An 18,578-nucleotide genomic window follows, 5' to 3' on the forward strand; every position below is an offset into this window, starting at 1 on the left:
TGTTTAATACACTTTATTTTTTAAAACGAATAAGAATAATAACTATATGTTATTAGAGAAACTGACATTAGCCCTGTGCTTTTATACATAAATATTAAAGTTGCTTGTATAAATTCTATCCGAAACAGTTTGTTAACTTTACAACAGCAGTTATCACATCTCTGTGCTCTTTACAACCCCTTGTTACAGCCACTTAGCCCCGTAGTCTTTATTTGATTACAATGGTTTATAATTGTATTATATCTAATTGAACATTATATAAATCCAATAAAATCCGTCAAAAGTTATCCATCTACGTCCATAAACTTCCAATATTTAGCTAGCCTATCATATCTACAAAGCTAATTAACGGTGCATATTTTGACCTGAATGAGTTAACGACTAATCAAGTGAGTGAATGAGTATTATATAGTATGAGGTGTTGAGCCATGTGGTGTGAGTGTGAGAGTGGCGGGGAAGTGAGCCATCAGTGTGGCTCCACAACACTGACAACATGGGCGATACCGAGGTGGGTTGGCACACACACATGTCTTGATATATTTATATACTTTATCTTGCCTGGTTTAATGATACTGGCAAATTAGTACGAAGATTAACGGCGTGCCTCGCTCTACAGGTGATAGAGAAGCTTAAAGGGGTGCCGCAGCTGCTGGCGTCGACGTCTAGAGCTAGTAGAGCAGCCGGCATCAACACAGCTCTGGAGGTTGTCAATAGACAAGGTATTTGCTTATACACTCGTAGGTGTATTCTAGCTAGGTGTATACTAGGTAGGTGTATACTATTCTAGGTGTATATACTATGTAGGTGTATTTCAAGTGATTGCTGGTAGCTGTATTGTTAAAATCATCGGTTGTGGGATCCCTGGATATCTTGTGTGAATAGTAGCACCACACTTGACACAATGGTTGGAATCTTACAATAACATAAATTTGTAGTACAGTATAGGCATTTTTGTCCCACTATGGTCCCAGGTCTTATCATTTAGTGAGGAAAGTGGCCAGCTTGGAGGTTGTGTAACAATCTCTGGGGGCCAGGCACTGGAGATGGTGGTACCCGACTGCTGTACTTTTGGTACGTTGCTATGTGTCAGTATGTCGTATTCTGGGGAATATTAGGATTAAGGATTTGCCTGAAACGCTAAGCGTGCTAGTGGTTGTACCAGAATGTAAGAACTCTTGTATATATAAATAAATAAAAAGTTTATTTTAAATGAAAATTAGCCACTTGTATAGCAGCAAGCATGTGCTTACAATTAAAATAATCTATTATGTAATCACTTATAATCACTTATGTCGGTTCCAGAATGAACTGTCACCTGGGCACATGTTAACTGCTAGGTAGACAGGGGTAATAGGGAAATGCACCCAACCATTTCTGTTCCACCCAGGATTTGAACCCGGAATTCTCGATTGTTAATCGAGAGCGAACAAACGGATGTGTGAAATTTGCAGCAATCCCTGGCGCTCCGGATCTTGCAGCATTCCCTGGTGCAGTTGGCATACGAATATTTCTTTTTCAGAATTACCAGAAGTTGTTGTGAAAGGGGTATCCCGCCTGGCTGTGCAGGTGGTGCAGAATTACACAGATGGTCCACTACGAAGCAAATTACAGGAGTTGGTTTACACCTTGGCTAAAAAGCATGCAGCATCCATCCCAGTTCTGGCACAGTCACTCCACCACCAGGCCCAGCACCATGCAAATGCACCTCATTCTTCGTAAGTGTTTTGTAGTCATTATTAAATTTGTTTACAATAAGTATTTACAAATAAAAACTGTGTTCATAGTCTCAATACAAAAAACTCTATGTAGAATACAGGTACCTAATTGTACTTGCCTAATTGTGCTTGCGGGGGTTGAGCTTTGTCTCTTTGGACCTGCCTCTCAACCGTCAATCAACTGGTGTACAGATTCCTGAGCTTACTAGGCTCTATCATATCTACATTTGAGACTGTATGGAGTCAGCCTCCACCACATCACTGCCTAGTGCATTCCATTTATTAACTACTCTGACACAAACAAATGTCAGGTGTAAGCATATAAAATATGTATTCAGTGTCCCTCTTAAAAAATAAACAAGGTTAAACTTGGAAAGAGGACTCTTAAGACTTATACCTCAAATTATTATTACAATATTACAATAAACACAAGTGAAACACCCTGCCTAGCACTCGTTGTACACCACTTGCCGTAACTCTCGCGAACCATCACAGTTAATTTGATAATTTCACTTGTAAACAAAGGATGTCTGTACTGAATTAAAGCCCCAATTAAGTGATGCTGTTAGCACCTCAGCAATATTTATATTTTTTATTTTTTGTTTCCTTTGATTTCCAGTGTGAATCCATGGACTCTGACCTTTTATAATGATTTGGTAAACTGTTCTAAGTATTCATAATACTGTACTGTATTGTCTTGAGATATGCTTAGTATTGGGAATGGAATGCCACTTATGACTGGCTTCAATCAAAACATGCATAGATTGCTTCATTGTAGCATAACACATTTTCCTTCTTGACTAATGCAAGAGCCGGAGCCGGTCGGCCGAGCGGACAGCACGCTGGACTTGTGATAATGCGGTCCCGGGTTCGATCCCGGGCACTGGCGAGAAACAATGGGCAGAGTTTCTTTCACCCTATGCCCCTGTTACCTAGCAGTAAAATTGGTACCTGGGTGTTAGTCAACTGTCACAGGCTGCTTCCTGGGGGTGGAGGCCTGGTTGAGGACCGGGCCGCGGGGACACTAAAGCCCCGAAATCATCTCGAGATAACCTCTCAAGATATGCACTATTTTAGCATTGCACTAATGTATCTTTACTGAACTATTTCAGCCGTGCCCTTGCTCGTGTCCATATATCTCCGATGGAGGTGGCAGCCAGAGTGTGGTGCATAGCAGCCGGTGCCAAACATTCCCTCGGCTCTAAAGAAGCGACGGCATTAACCGAGGCTTTAGCTGTCCATTTTGCAATAACTGTTGCGGCTAACCATGTCATCTTCACCCGAAGAGCCAATAAGGCAATTGGCTCCTTATTGAAGGATGAATCGCTTCTCAAGGCTGTGTGCCAAGTATGTAGCTCGCTTACATTTTAACTTTTATATTTTGGAAGTTATCTCATATTTGAGAAAGTCATGAGCCTTTTCATTTGGCGTTGCCTCCGTCTGTAGAAAGCCAAAGATGTCATATGTCTGTTTTTTTTCTGGAATGGGGTTTAAAATATTTTTCTACAAATTGAGTAGAAGTGAGTTTATTCTTGCTGGTAGTCTGGTATAAAGTCTTGCTTGCTGGTATAAATAAAGACAAATCTAAAAATGATAGGTGTCAAAGGTATATATTTGATGGGTGTCAAAGGTATATATAATTTTCTGCAAACTATGGATTTTGTGTAGCTCGCATTAACTTTTGTTTTAATAGATTGTGCTATCACAGTTGTCTATGTATTTATATAGTGTGACTTGTAATTTGTAAAATGCCCATAGGTAAATATGGTACATACCTGGTAAATAATATAGTTGATATTTATAGGAAGGAATGTAACTAAATTGAACATAATTCACTACAGTACATTATTTGTTCCATAGGCTATTATCAGCGGTGATGTTACCATTCATCGAGTCATCTTGGGTGGCCATCTACTGCAGAGTATGGTTGAGGCCAAACTTACTCCTCCTATTGATAACTTCAAGCAGGTGCTGATTGAAGCATATGTCAAAAATGTGCTTCAATCAAAGAATAAAGTAAGACAATTATTTATCTAACATCTGTTTTTCATCTGTTGGGTTATTAATTTTTTTTAATGTTAACAGTTCAGAATATGGTGATCATCTATAAGAATTGACATGTACAAATTAAAATATTACTGTCATAATTTATGTAAGAAATAGAGCATCGTGTATAATGAAACCACTTTCTGGCGAGATCCCTATTGGCTCTTCAGAGCTCTTAAACATTGGTACCTCCTGGATTAATATCGTCTCACCAGGTGTCTTAAGACGATCTTGCAGTATGCCAGTAGCAGGGGCACATTGTGTTAGCAGGGCAGACAGCCCGCATGCCTTCATAATTCTCACTGTATTTCCCATTTCTGAACTTCCCCTTCACTACTAAAACATTCCCTTACTCCCCCTCCTCCTCCCACAAAAAAGGGGGGTGCTAAAATCCTGCTTTCTCATGAGAGGGAAGATAAGACACCAAACATTGAGGGAAACATCACCCACCAAAAAGATAAAAAGAGGGTACCTCTCAACTTTCCAGTACACTCTCATACTTGTTTTTGAAACTGAATAATAGGGCCTTCAACCACCTCTGGTTCTGGCTTATTCCAGTTGTTTGTCACACTCCACAATAGGAAAACTTCCATACATTTCTGTAACTCGGGTGGTTCTAACTTCTGCCCGTGTCTCGTTCTGTTGTCCCTCACCGGGAAGGCTCGCTCCCATTCATATTAGTATTTTGTAGGCTGTGATCAGTTTGTCTTGTGTCTTTCTCTTTCAATGTCGTTAGTTTTAGCTAATTTTTCATATTTCTGTTTCCTATCTTCTGGGAAATTTTAGGGCCTTCTCAATTATTTACTTTTGCATTACCAATAGATGCTTTCATGCTGGAACTGTGTATTATGAGACTGGTCTTAACATAAGACAATTTTTTTTAGAATTCTTCAATAGAGTTCTTGAAAATCATACTTATGTTTCTATTATTGCATATGCACTAGATGTTACCTGCTTGATACCAGCTTGATGGGGTTCTGGGAGTTCTTCTACTCCCCAAGCCCAGCCCGAGGCCAGGCTTGACTTGTGAGAGTTTGGTCCACCAGGCTGTTGCTTGGAGCAGCCTGCAGGCCCACATACCCATCACAGCCCGGTTGGTCTGGCACTCCTTGACGACAATCTAGTTTTCTCTTGATGTCCACGGTTGTTCCGGCAATATTTATTACCATGTTCTGGTAATGGATTCCTCTGCTATTAAGGCCGATGTTAATCAACTTGCAGGTCTTTCGTAGGGGGCATTGAAGGGCCCCAGTGCCTTCCTGAAGCTAACTCCCTGAGATTGCTCTATGCAAGTGGATCACATTAAATGTGGGAGTTCTATTTGGTTTACCAGTGACCAGAGCTAAAACCAGACCAGTTTTAAGTTGAGCTAAAACTTGGTCCTCCCTCACAGAGCCACAGAGCAATTGGCAATTTGCCACCACGCCTGAAAAGCATCTATAAAGTCCGATGCTTTCTGACTTTCTGAAATGCGAGATGAATTTAATCCAGAATTTGCTACATTTGAATTTGCATGGGATTTTTTTTATTGAATTCCCTGTCAAAGGCTAATCCTTTCCATGATCATATTCAAAATGTTATAAAGGTATTTTAATATTTTGGATACATTTTTGCTGCCTTTTAAAGAAATGTGGGCTGTCTTTTTCTTGTAGACATCATGTAATTACTATATAGCCTTAGTACTTGACAATGAATTGTTTAGAAAATACACCTTCTTTCATAGCCCTGGCCATTCATCCTGGAACACACCCGACCGCTGCTGCGTCAACTGACTCACCAGGAGTTCTCAAGTGTAGTTTTACCAGCTGCTAAGAAAGCTCTCTTGCGCAACCCTGAGGTTACTCTTCAAGCCGTAGCCTACCTCTGCTCTGGGCTCAATCTCGATCTGAGCAAATATGGGGCTGATTTGACAAAGACATTAGCAAGTAAGTTCCTTTATTACTGATTACAAATATAAGTGCACATATATTATACTTTAGTAATACGCTCGAATGAACCTCACTCTATTGAACTTCTGCATTTGTTGAACATATTAGTGTTCAGTTCAAATTGTTTATTGTATAAGTATCCACTTGTGAGGATTGATCTCCTAAACCACCACTATGCCAGCCTGTCAGGATGTGTTAATGGTAAGTCTACTTAATGAAAACATAGACTACATATGCTATGTATATAATATATATACAGTATACTATACACAGTGAGCAATTTGATGAAACTGCTCACTGGGGAGAGGGGCTACAGATTATCCTGCAGCATCACTCACGGTGAACAGCCAATCACATATTGTTCATTCATTGCACAGAAGGGGTGGGTGGGAGGAGCTTTGGAACTAAGATCACACAAGGCACCAACCTTATATGCTGGTTTAAAATCCAGTACACCAGTACAGTTGCTTATGGTTCACCTTCAGTGCAAATCTTCAACTTTAAGGCAAAGTGCAAGAGCTATTTTTCGTGTATCTGATACACGTGTGGTTTAATCCCAATAGGCGAGTGACTAGGGGAGGTCTCAGAGCTTCCCCAGGCCAGCAACACCTTCTTGAGAGCTGTTCTACCTTGTTCTCCATCAAAGGGCACTTTTAATTTATTTGTTCATGTGATAATCAATTATCAGACACACATGGTGTGTGTCCCATATAGTGTCAGATTTTGTCTGTGCTAGGGGGGTTTGACCTAGTGTTTGAAATGCAAAAATGTGGGATAAGTCCTATTGTTTCTACATATATCATTATGAAAGTATAGGAAAAGAAGTATAATAAAGAAATACCTGAAAGCAATCCATGATTACTTAAATATATAGAATTTTGTTAATTTTTCTATTGGTAATTTGTTAAATTGAATTAAAATTGTTAACATGTATTTGTAAATGTTTCTGTAGGCCCTCTCCATGCAAAGGAAGATCAAGTTCGAGATGATACCGTCGAGGTGTGTCGGCAACTAGCAAAGCAGTGTAGTGATGTAACTGCTGTAGAAGCCTTTGTGAAGCTATTGTTTGACATCTTTTTTGGTTCTGATGGAAAGCTTACTGTTACAACACACAAAGTGTCGGTACTTCAGGTTAGTAGTGCAGTATTAAGAAGTCACTCTGAGATAGCTACAGGGAGCCAATGAAGCTCTACCAGAAAGAGGTGTTTCATTACGTTTAACACTGTTTTGGTTTTAATTCTCAAATTAAATATAATGGTGTAGGAATTTTGTAATTGATTGCTATTATATTTTGCCCAAATTTTAAATATTGAAGGTGGAAAAAAGATTAGAGGTGTTTTGATAAATTCCAGAAAGTTTATTTTTCATATACTGTTCTATATTTTAAAGGTGAAGATTCACACATTAAGCAACTTGAGATACATTAAATGGGATATACATTTTCAATTATATTTGCAGGGTGTTGAAGCTGTAAGTGAACACAGTGTTACAGGCAGTAGCTCCTATGGTTTATCAGTGAATGTGTTGGAAAAGATGATCAAAGTGTTGGAGACTGAGAGCCATGAAGGAACTCTGATACAGGCTCTTGTGGCTCTTGCAGCTTGGTCAGTAAAGTTTACCTCGGATATTCCTCAGAAGCTCCTCGAATTCTTGCCAGTAAGTTCCTCTTTCATTTACCGAGATTTACTATTGTACGTGCAAATTGCTATATATTTTCTGGTGTGTATGGCAAGTTATACTGTTACTACTTCTGAAACACTTGCCAGGTATTATGGGCTTCTCGAATGTACACATGTAGCTTGCAGTTGCTGGTAACTGTTACAATTATTATATACATGCTGGAGTAAAACTTATGTACAAAGATTGCATGTGTGTTCTTCATATTTTGCTGTCCTTCATTGAGATCCATACGTTCACCAACAAAATTTAAGTTTTATATTTAATGTTAAGTATTTAATGACTTCTTTTCCAACAGAAAGGGATGACACTGAAAACTTCTACAACTAGTGTGCGAGCTGCCTACGTGCGGTGTATGTTGAGTTGTGTAACACCATCAAATGCCTGCAAAGCTGCTTGCATCATTCCCCATTTATTGGCCAGCATTGATAAAGCACTTAGCCAAAGTACCCAGGTAATATATGCATTGTTTTAATAAATTTTTCTTCATTATCATTACTCTAGTCAAGCCTGGCTCTGGGCCAGGTACCCGGGTACCCCATTTCCCAATTAAATATGGTGTAGAGGCATTTGTCTGGTAAAAAAAGTGAACATTGCAGATGTGGATAAACATCAGAATGACAAACAACCATTGTCAATATATTATTCACTAAAATAACATTTAAGGATAATCACAACCAAATTTATCAAATAAAGAAGTCAAAAGAAAGGCTCTAAGCAGAGCCAAATTAAGGAGAAAAGCAGAGATACATTTTAATCCATTGGCTACGACAATTGTTTTCAGTCCTAACCCTATGGATGATTGACGTTTAAGTTCCTCCAATCTAAATTGTTGTACCCGAGTCTCCTCTGCCCTGACTTCTTACCTCTTTTTCTTGATCAGTTTTCTGTCCTGAAGTTTCTCCACTGTAAATATGTTTATAGCAATCCATAAAATGCACCAAACTTCCTTCAGCATTGTGTGAAATTTTTATAATGTTCTAGGTACCTACAAGTTTATAATCCAAATAGTCAACTACTGTCAGGGCTCCAGCTTCAAATTATGATGAACTAGTCAAAACCTAATATAAAATTTACTTACATTAAGTTGCTGGAATGAAATATGTTACATGCTTGTCAGAGAAACAGCTACTGTACAATATATTAAATAGTAATACAGATATTTATAAATTTGTTTTAAATTATCTGATTTACCCATCAGGTTCCTATGCTTGTTGAGGCGTTAACTTCATCAGTACTGCTGCTGAGGTTGAGTGCTGCTGATATTACCTTAGAGGAGAGGGTTGCTCCAGTGTGGAACTCGTCCCTTGATCTTCAAAAGGGTTACTTTACTGGAGAAAAGTTCTTCACCCAGTCTTCAGAAGATGGTTAGTAACAATATGTACATGGTTGTTGTTGACCAATCCACACACTAGAAAATGAAGGGACGACGACGTTTCGGTCTGTCCTGGACCATTTCTCAAGTAGATTGTGAGAAAGTCGACCATTCTCACAATCGACTTGAGAATGGTCCAGGACAGATCGAAACGTCGTTGTCCCTTCCTTTTCTACTGTGGATTGGTCAATATACTTCAGCCACGTTATTGTGACTCATCGCCTGTACATGGTTGTTAGATTACTAATATATTTGTATTAGTGTTATTTACGATTTGGTTTACTATTGTCAGGTACAGAAAACCTGTACTTGGAAAATCCAGGTTCCTCTTGGCCAACTATCCACCTTTCCCAGGATGCAATCCACAACAATTTTCTGACTACTGATCAGAATAAATATGTCTTACTTTTCCTACATTAGTATCATTGTTATACATTGCAGAAGTATTAGTTAGCTTTTATCCAATTCAGTATGATACACTATGAAACGACTATCATTTGCAAGTATTTTGATATAAACAAAAATCATTTGTGCAACAAATTGCCAGACAAAATTATTTGTTTCCACATGAATAGCTGCTTGTGCTTGTTAAACTTTGGGGAGGCACTTGCCAAGAACATAAGCTTACTGAAATACAGTATGTGAGCTGTTTATGTATTTTTGTAAGAGTTTCTCAGTTTGTGTCATAGTTGTTGGCTATTTTATCTGACTTAATTTTTGCAAATATAACTGTTTTTTTCTCATATCATTGGTTAATCAATACATTACATAATTTTTTATTTCACAGGTTTACTACAGTTGGTAGCATGGTGCGAGTTGCTTTTATCACAACACGCTGGACGGCTTGGTAATGAAAGTCATGCCATTCATCAGGCACTTGTGTGGTGTCTGGTGTGCCATCACTCCAAAGTTCGAATATCAGCTCAGGCCACTACTAAAAAGCTAGTATCTTCTTTAGGAGGAGCAGTATTGGCCGCAGATCTTCTCGAGACTCTTTCAGCCATGACTGTTAACTCCAAAATTCAGGTATTTGTTGTAACTAATAGATGTTAGGCTTATCTTCTGATTTTAGTGTAATGCTTCTAAAGCATGGCTAGGAAAAATGTTATTGTTGATTGATAATTGTGTACTGGAACGGAGAGAAAAGATAAAATGAAAGAACTTGACAATTTATATTTAAAATAATCAGATGTACTGGTCCGGAAGCAATCTGGGTTTGCATGAAATCCAGATTTCCGAAACATTGCCCTCTAGGCTAGCCCTCGGTTGTTCTCTGGTGGTACTGGTCGTACCTCTGGTACCACAAACAGCCAAAAACTACCAGACCAGACCATTAAACATACCGGTATTCATATTTAATATATTAAAAAAAAAATTATATATTTTCTTTCTATTGTATTTATGCCCTCCCCAGATCTTCCCCCATGTGTTATACCTTTACTTTACATTTGCAGAATATTTCATTTTTGTTCTCTGGCTTCTTGAGCTTAGATTTTGTATCACCCATTCATATCGCTTCCTGTGTCAAGTAGCTTTCTTAGTTCATTTCCTAACTTACACTTTATATTTTCAGCATTCTTTGCGTTCGTATATTTTCTGTATATTATACTGAACATATGTTAAAAAATTTAAATAAATTAGTTGGTTTATTCTATTTTATTGATTTTATTTAAACAAACTGGGAAAAATTGCATGTAATTATTGCTATCATTCTACATTGTGACTGAAAACAAAATAGGTTAACTTATTTATGGCCTATTTTTTACATTTACTTATGAATAAGTATTTTATCAACTTTGTGCTTTTCCCTTTTAACTTTGAATTATGTTTGTGACAGAAAGCAGAAGAGCAAGATTCTGGGGGTGGAAGTGGAGGAGGAGAGCTGAGCCCAGCTGGGGTGGCTCAAGCTCTCACTACCATTTGTTCTCCCAGCAGTCATGACAAAGCCCAGAAAGAACACTTGGCCCTATTAGCTCTACCAACAGCCTTCCACCCATCTCTTGGTAAGCTGCCATATCATTTCTAAGCTCTACCAACAGCCTTCCACCCATCTCTTGGTAAGCTGCCATATCATTTCTAAGTCTTGGTTTCCAAATTAAACCACTGTGATAGATCAATGCTAAAATTATTATTAGTTAATGTTTTAAGTTATTAATACCTACAGGGAAAATAAGTTTTTTCGCGTGTGCTTAGGGTTATCTTCCCTGTGAACTCGGTAAGTACAGTTCTACTCTTGTGCGATCAGGGTCTGCTTACCCTGGGGCGATTGGGGAAACACTGCCGCTAGGGGTGGTTCTCGCACCTTGGGGTTAAGCCTGTGGGCTTGGGCTTTGTCTTGCCTCAGGTTTGGGAGTGTTGGCTATAAATTCGGTGTCAAAATGTTGGCAAATGAATTCTTTATAGAATAGATACAAAAGTGTATTTATAACAGATTTTGCTTCTCTGCACTCATTTGCGATCATAATTATAGCAGGCTCATAAAGTCCTGGGGCCAGATTCACTAAAGCACTTACGCAAACACTTACAAACGTGTACATCTTTCCTCAATCTTTGACGGCTTTGGTTACATTTAGTAAACAGATTACAAGCATGAAAACTTGCCAATCAACTGTTGTTATTGTTATAAACAGCCTCCTGGTGCTTCGGAGCTCATTAACTGTTTAATAATTGTAAACAAAGCCGCCAAAGATTGAGAAAAGATGTTCAGGTTCATAAGTGCTTTTGTGAATCTGGCCCCTGGTCAGTGATGCTTAAAATGTTTACAATCATTTTGTTTTCTGAATTATTTGTTGGCTTATACAGTACAGTAACTATAAATTTGGTGTTAAAATGTTCACAAATGTATTTACAGAACAGATGCAAAAGTGTGTTTGTAGTAGATTATGGGTGCCAGTGATGAAAATACAGTACAGTACTAATGTTTGTGAATAATAATCAGATGGTAGGTTTCGGCATCACCGAAACATCTTCTGTTGGAGTACAGGTAGTGTATTTTAGCATCATCTAATGCGAAAGTGATGTGATTTTGACAGTAATGGAGTTAGCTTGATTATTTAACAATTAGAGAGAGACTATGGAGATACAATCATTCATGTTATGTATAAAAATAAAAAAAAATCCAACATAATTTTTCATTATAGAATTATTAATTTGTATGCAGAATGTAAGAAAAACGTGAAACTAAGTGAATATTTATTGTTTCACTGGGTGGAGGTGCTCTCCAAGGCTGCATCTGGCACTTGTCAACACCTGGTGCTCTTTCGACACTGACACTTCCTGTTTAATCCTCCGATGTTTCAATGATTGTTTTATTACTTGTTTTTCTTTATTTACATCCACATAGAGCTTGTATATCCATATTTGCATCATACATGTACAACCCAGACAATAATTGTTTAAATTATCATATGACGATAACCTCATTCCCTAGAAACATTAATGTCGATAACATTTGTACAGTGAATTGGTAGGACTTTTTTTCATGGGTTGAGGTAAACTCCTTCACATCCACATAGACCTAATGTATCCATATTTGCATCATGCATGTAAAACCCAGACAATATTTTGTAAATCTTAATATAATGATAACCACATTACCCTGTGAATCAACAATTGACAATAACTGCTGTCTAAGGGGGTAACAGCCAAGACCTAAATATTTTGGAGAGAGTTGACCAGACCACACACTAGAAGTTGAAGGGACGACAAGGGTCGTCCCTTCAACTTCTAGTGTGTGGTCTGGTCAACATACTTCAGCCACGTTATTGTGACTCATCGCCTGCATTTTGGAGAGAGAATCTTTTGCTTGAAAATGATCTTGTTAGTAGAGTTGCAGTATCTTCTCAAGTGTCCAGACGTGGTGGCAAGAGGTAAATTTCAAAGCACTAGTCAACTGACTTGTAACTTTATTTATCTTCCCTGTATAACTTTACATTTCTTCCTCCCCAAACAGTCCGTGAGAACCCAGATGTGTGGGAGCAAGTGTGTCGTTCACAGGGCTTAAAAGCATATGATGTAGTATCCAGCCAAAAAGATAAGGTTGTTCAACAATTTACCACTGAATATACTCCATCACCGGTTAATGAGCAGGTATTTATAATCTAAGTATATTTTTTGCTTTGAAGTAATTAAGCAGTGATGATTTTTATCTAATGCAATAATTTGGTGAGAAGCATAATTTATTGTCTTGTATGATGCTGTGATAATGAGTAGTTGATAGTGGCATAGCCTGAATATACATATTAAGTGTCCCTAGCAGTGTCACAGTTTTTACTTGCTAATTAGGTTTACCTTGTTGGGATTCCTTATGGGTTTTGTTATGATTCTTTTCTTAAAGTCACTAGTCAGTATTTAGAGAATGTCTCATTGTATTGATATGAAACATAAAATTCCAAAACTTAATCCCAAGAACATGACTTTGGTTAAAATTGTGTAATATAATCAATAACAAATATTCGTTTTTAATTTTTGTACAATATTAGAAAAGCTAGTTCTGTTGACATGAAATATACAACACCAATTGACTGGATTAAATTATAAAAATTGTTGTGTATAAATGAAGTCTTGAAAGAAATTTTGATTCTTGCTGTACTAAAGATAGTGCTTGATATAATGTAAGTATTAACCCAGGACATAATCACCTATTTTATAATTGATAGACTGTGAGAAGCATTAATTTGCATTATCTGTAATAATTTGTGAACCACTTTGTCCTGTAATTTTTTTAGCTTTTATACTTGGTTTTCTCGAATAAGATTAAATAGTCGTTGCATATAAATTGAGCACTCATCCAGGTTGTCATATAGCATGTCATTATTGGGAAATCTTAGGTATCCCTACTGATTAATACTGTACTGAAATAGTTGCTGTAATAGAAATGAATTCGGCATAGAAATGACCATCAGAGAAATTTCAGAATTAGGAATTCTGTCATAAGAGCCCAGGGAGGAAGAAGGATTGAGGGTTGAAAATCTTGGAGGATGAGGATGAAGAGTCGGTAACCTTGATAATACTTTAGCCATTTACTCTTGCAGATATTTTCGGGCCTCTGTCGTATTGCTGGTCGAGTCGTATTGCCCCCTGTTATGGACTTTATTTATAGTCGATTAAATAATCCAAAGCTGGTGCAGGTGACGGATGAAGATTATGCCATATACTTAACTCCAGAAGGAACATTATACAACCAATCAGTTGTTGAAAAGTGAGTAAAATATGTATTCATTTTTGTGAATTAAAGGTTTTCTGTTTTCATCTTGGATGACTTGATCCTTTTGGGGGAGTCTCCATTGTGTTTTTATTCTTGTAGTAAGGGGTACAATCTTATACTGACAGGGTTAATTATATGATATTATTAGTTGGTTATTAAATTAACCTATTCTTAGGTTAATGTTATTCAGTAATAACTGTAATAAGATGTTAACTTATGAAATCTTGATAACTATTGCTAAGACTTAAAAAAAATTCAGTGAAGACTGTTTAATTCTGTTATTTAATATTCGGGCCAGAATCTTAAGTACAGTACTATGATAATCAAACTATATTAAAAAAGATATTAATGGATTTTGGGCTTTAAAGTTTATTTCATAGTGATCTTCATTGAAAAACAGGAATAATTAATGGTACAATCAGTAAAGAATGGATCCAGTGAAAATACAAAGTTGCCTCAATAATTCTTTCCCTTGGATGGTTTGAAGGACGGTGCCTAGTCTCAGATCATGAGTGATCCCAGAGCCATAAGGCTCTGGGATCACTAATGACGTGAACTTGACATATTTTATGCATTGTATGTTGTGAAGTGAGAAGTTTTGGTGTGGTGGCGTTTACCCGAGTGGAGTCGCTGCTCGCTGACTTCACTTTATCACCCATTTGTAGTCTTAATTTACAGTGTAATTTATAGTATTACACCTACTGTGAGTATATCAGTAGGTGTAATCACTTGATTATAAACTGTTTTGTGCAGTGTTTGGCTTTTGAGTCTAGTAAATCACATGCATATATAGTTGTAATCTTCCATTTTGCATCCTTAATGGCAATTAGTATACAAATAAGCATCTATATTGCTGTTCAAAAGCTAATGAAAAAATTAAGAAATCTTGACATAACTTCTAAACAAACCTATTTAAATCTTGGAAAATGCATTCACATCTTTGCAGTCTTGTATCTATTGTGCCCAGGTAAAAAATCACACTAAGCACCTGTAGTTTTGTTTATTTTTGTCAATTACAGTTTTCTGTCAGTTATGTTAATACCAGATATATGCTTGACTGTATAGTCGGTATATCCATAATTTTTGTAATCGATTTTAAAGTATGGACCCTAGTGTATTATAGCACTACTGATATATTTTTTAGGGTGAATTATATAACGACAGACAAGTGATGTTTTTCATTTTAATTGTCTGTCTTTGTGTTCATTGCTTCCCCCCACTTTATGAAAATGGAAAGATGAGGACTTCAAATGTTACCTTTATCATAGCTGTTCACCATATAAATTTATAATTTTCTGTTGTTCCAGAGCATTTGAAGATCATTTGAATATTAAAAATGTCAAGAAATCAAATAAAGTGTACAGTCATAAAGAGCAGATAATGATGCTTGAGGAACGGAAGAAGGAACTAGAGAGAAAACGTAAGGAAGGTAAATTAGAGTTGACACCCAAGCAGAAAGAAGTGTTGAAAGCTCAGACAGAAAAGGAAAATGCTGTAAGAAATAGGTAAGAATATTTAAAGTATATTTTACCATTAATTGCAAGTCTACATGTTTAATCATTATAAGTTTTGTGTTTTCATGTATTTCATATGGTTTGAGTCTTGATATTATAGCAGCAGGGTAGTAATTAGTCGGCATAAAGTTTGTTTAAACTTTTCAGCCCTAGCATTTTAAACCCAAATTGCATTTCCTGAGCTGAGGTTTCTTGAATATCTCCTGGGCAGAGGGCCTCTCTCTGTGGGTGCAGAAAAGTTTGTATCTACCATCCCAATTCAAGAATAACAATTTCTTGGTGTTCCCTCAACAGGAATTCCTGATGTTCCTGCTTTGAGTCTTACCTTGCATCTGAAATAGACATTGCTTGAGTTTTGACTTAATACAAAAACCAGGAAGAAGTATTGTCATGACTTTTCTTTTGGCTAGCACACACTCCTTTGATTTGTTTGGAGAAGACTTTCTATTCTTATTCTCAGGCATGGATTGGAAGGTTTCCCCTATCTTCAATGTTTTTCTTTCATTTCCTCCTTGACAGCTGTCAATCTGACCTTGTTTGTGTCTGTCTAGGGTGATTATTGATTAGTTCTTGTCGGCTGCCTTGGTGAATTGCCGTTCTGTTTGTGTGTCCAGGGGGTCAGTCTCGGCTTTCCTGGAGGGGTAGGGCCAGGGCTTCGCCTGCATTTAGTCGAGGTGGGTCCTCTGTGGTGCTGGAAAAAAGGTGCATGTATGTAAGAGGCTCTTAAACAAGTTCTTAAGAGGTGCCAGACCAAGCAGGCTGTAGTAGATATGTTATCTTGAGATTATCTTGAGATGATTTCGGGGCTTTAGTGTCCCCGCGGCCCGGTCCTCGACCAGGCCTCCACCCCCAGGAAGCAGCCTGTGACAGCTGACTAACTCCCAGGTACCTATTTACTGCTAGGTAACAGGGGCATTTAGGGTGAAAGAAACTTTGCCCATTTGTTTCTGCCTCGTGCGGGAATCGAACCCGCGCCACAGAATTACGAGTCCTGCGCGCTATCCACCAGGCTACGAGGCCCTACGAGGCCCTATGTGGGTCTGTGGGCTGCTCCAAGCAACAGCCAGTTGGACCAAGTTATCACAAGTTGAGCCTGGCCTCCAGCCGGGCTCATGGAGTAGAACTCTCGAGAACTCTACTGCGAGGCCCTTGCAGTAGATGCCTTTCGGCTGAACTGGTCAAGATGGGGGTGCACTTCCTCTTTCCCCCAGTCCGGCTGTTAATCTAGGTGTTGGCGTGGCTGGAGTCTTGCAGGGAAAAGTCATTATTTTGGCTCCTTGATGCTCAGGCTGGTTCATTCTTTGAATTTGGCATGGGCCAAATAAAAAAAAAAGAATCGGCACAGCCTGCTGACACACGAGACAGGAAGTGGGAAAAACAGAGACTGCCTCCTGGAGGGGGGAGGAGCATGCAGCTGAAGTGGCAGACACCAAATCCCTGCAAGATGAACCTTGTCGAGCGCCCCCACATCCTCCGAATAGAAAACGGAATAAAGCCCAAAGAGGCTCGGGAAATGCACGATGGAAGCAAAGTGCAACGAGGTATGAAGGTCTTCCGCAACCAAGGCAACTTACAGACGGGAAACTTGAGGATGCAGCTGCACATGACCCTCTAATGAGCTTAGATTTTTAGATTTGTTTTAATGTACCATTTCATAGCTTTCCAGTCCCTATCAACTTGTAGACAAACAAATTTTTTTTCTTCTTTTCTATTTCCATTTGGATGTTTCACTTCATTGAGGTTTCGTTTTAGCTTTTCCCTGTCTTCCTTAGAGAGGTCTTGTCTTAATGACCAAAGTTTCCCATCCTCATCATTCTACAATTTTGTCATTTGATCACTCCATTAAATGTCACCCCTAAGGGGTGATTCTTGTCATTTTCATTTTTGCCTATCCTAAAATCACTGATTTTTTTCCTTTGCTGTGAGGCCTTCTAAACCTTTTATTTTCTCAATGATTTTTTCCTCTTCTGCTGCTCTTTCTATCCTAGATGATATTTTCTTTTCTACACACCCAAAAATTATTATAGACTTCTGCCTGCAGTTTTTGTATTAATTAACTGTTAGTAACCAGTTCTTTCCCAACTGTCTAGTGTCAGCTTCTTGTTGGTCATTTCTAGTTTTGACCACACACTCACACGTCCAAAATCCATGAAAGTGAATCATCTTCAATAAACCCTACTTGCTGTTTAATGAAATTTTCTCTTATCTTGGAAAATGGTCTAGAAAACTATATTTAATGAAAAGTTAGTTTTGGCGTGGAAATGATCCTCAGATTTTAATGTTAAATCAATCTTTCAATTTCAGAGTGAAAGATTTGTTGGAGAGTGTATCAAGTTCAGTTTCACTCCTTGAGGCAGCTGTAGTTGGCAATGTTGAGGACCTGTCGCCACACTTCACTACCCTGGTTCCACTTCTTACCTGGGCACTTCGCTCTACCCTCATATCCACTCAGATGTGCAATATATTTATTAGCCTGCGTTCTGCAGTCTTTGAAACGGAAGATGATGTTTACGGTAAAATTGTCCATAGTTTCATTTGTTTGTTATAGACCTCATACCAAATCTTGTGGTCTGTGTTGAAAGTATTAGTCACATAATAGGTTTTATCTTGGTTTTTAGAACCATGTTTGGCATATTTTCTATAAACAAAATAAATAAAAATAAAAAGCATAAAACAAAAAAGCTTTGAATGTAATGAAACGCCAATTTCTGGGTGAGCCTCGATGGCTCCCTGAAGCAACTATCACTGATAGTGTGTTGACTGCTATTTCACATCAGTCCCGTAGTTCTATATGACCTATCGGGACCAAGAGCCAGAACCTGGTCCTCTCGCCGAGAGACAGGGAGCAATGGCAGTACTCGATCGCAAGGTGATGGAAAAGATAGTGAGAAAAAAGCTTGTATTACATCTGGAGAGAAAAGACTTTGTGAAATGCCACCAGCATGGGTTCAGGGATGGCAAATCATGCCTCACAGGGTTAATGAATTCTGTGACCAAGCATTAAGCAAGAGAAAGAGAAGGGTGCGAAGACTGCATTTTCTTGGAATGACAAAGTTTTTGATACAGTCCCCATAAGAGGCTGTTGCCCAAGTTGGAGAAACAAGCTGGGGTAACTGG

At 38.1% G+C, this 18,578-nt stretch overlaps 1 protein-coding gene across 1 annotated transcript in view; it reads left to right on the forward strand.

The window, feature by feature from the left end:
• The first annotated feature begins 399 nt into the window (after positions 1-399).
• The window catches only part of l(3)80Fj (lethal (3) 80Fj), a 50,894-nt gene continuing 32,715 nt past the window's right edge, over positions 400-18,578 (forward strand). Inside the window, exons 1-16 of the mRNA XM_045746717.2 lie at positions 400-508; positions 617-719; positions 1,520-1,715; positions 2,828-3,062; positions 3,576-3,731; positions 5,485-5,686; positions 6,642-6,820; positions 7,148-7,345; positions 7,665-7,820; positions 8,568-8,733; positions 9,529-9,767; positions 10,579-10,744; positions 12,694-12,830; positions 13,775-13,941; positions 15,255-15,452; positions 17,766-17,974. Of these exons, the coding sequence (XP_045602673.1) occupies positions 494-508; positions 617-719; positions 1,520-1,715; positions 2,828-3,062; positions 3,576-3,731; positions 5,485-5,686; positions 6,642-6,820; positions 7,148-7,345; positions 7,665-7,820; positions 8,568-8,733; positions 9,529-9,767; positions 10,579-10,744; positions 12,694-12,830; positions 13,775-13,941; positions 15,255-15,452; positions 17,766-17,974 (2,722 nt within the window). The 5' untranslated portion in view covers positions 400-493. The remainder of the gene's footprint in view (positions 509-616; positions 720-1,519; positions 1,716-2,827; positions 3,063-3,575; positions 3,732-5,484; positions 5,687-6,641; positions 6,821-7,147; positions 7,346-7,664; positions 7,821-8,567; positions 8,734-9,528; positions 9,768-10,578; positions 10,745-12,693; positions 12,831-13,774; positions 13,942-15,254; positions 15,453-17,765; positions 17,975-18,578) is intronic.

Source organism: Procambarus clarkii, chromosome 3, assembly GCF_040958095.1.
Source record: "Procambarus clarkii isolate CNS0578487 chromosome 3, FALCON_Pclarkii_2.0, whole genome shotgun sequence".
NCBI classification, from domain to species: Eukaryota; Metazoa; Arthropoda; class Malacostraca; order Decapoda; family Cambaridae; genus Procambarus; species Procambarus clarkii.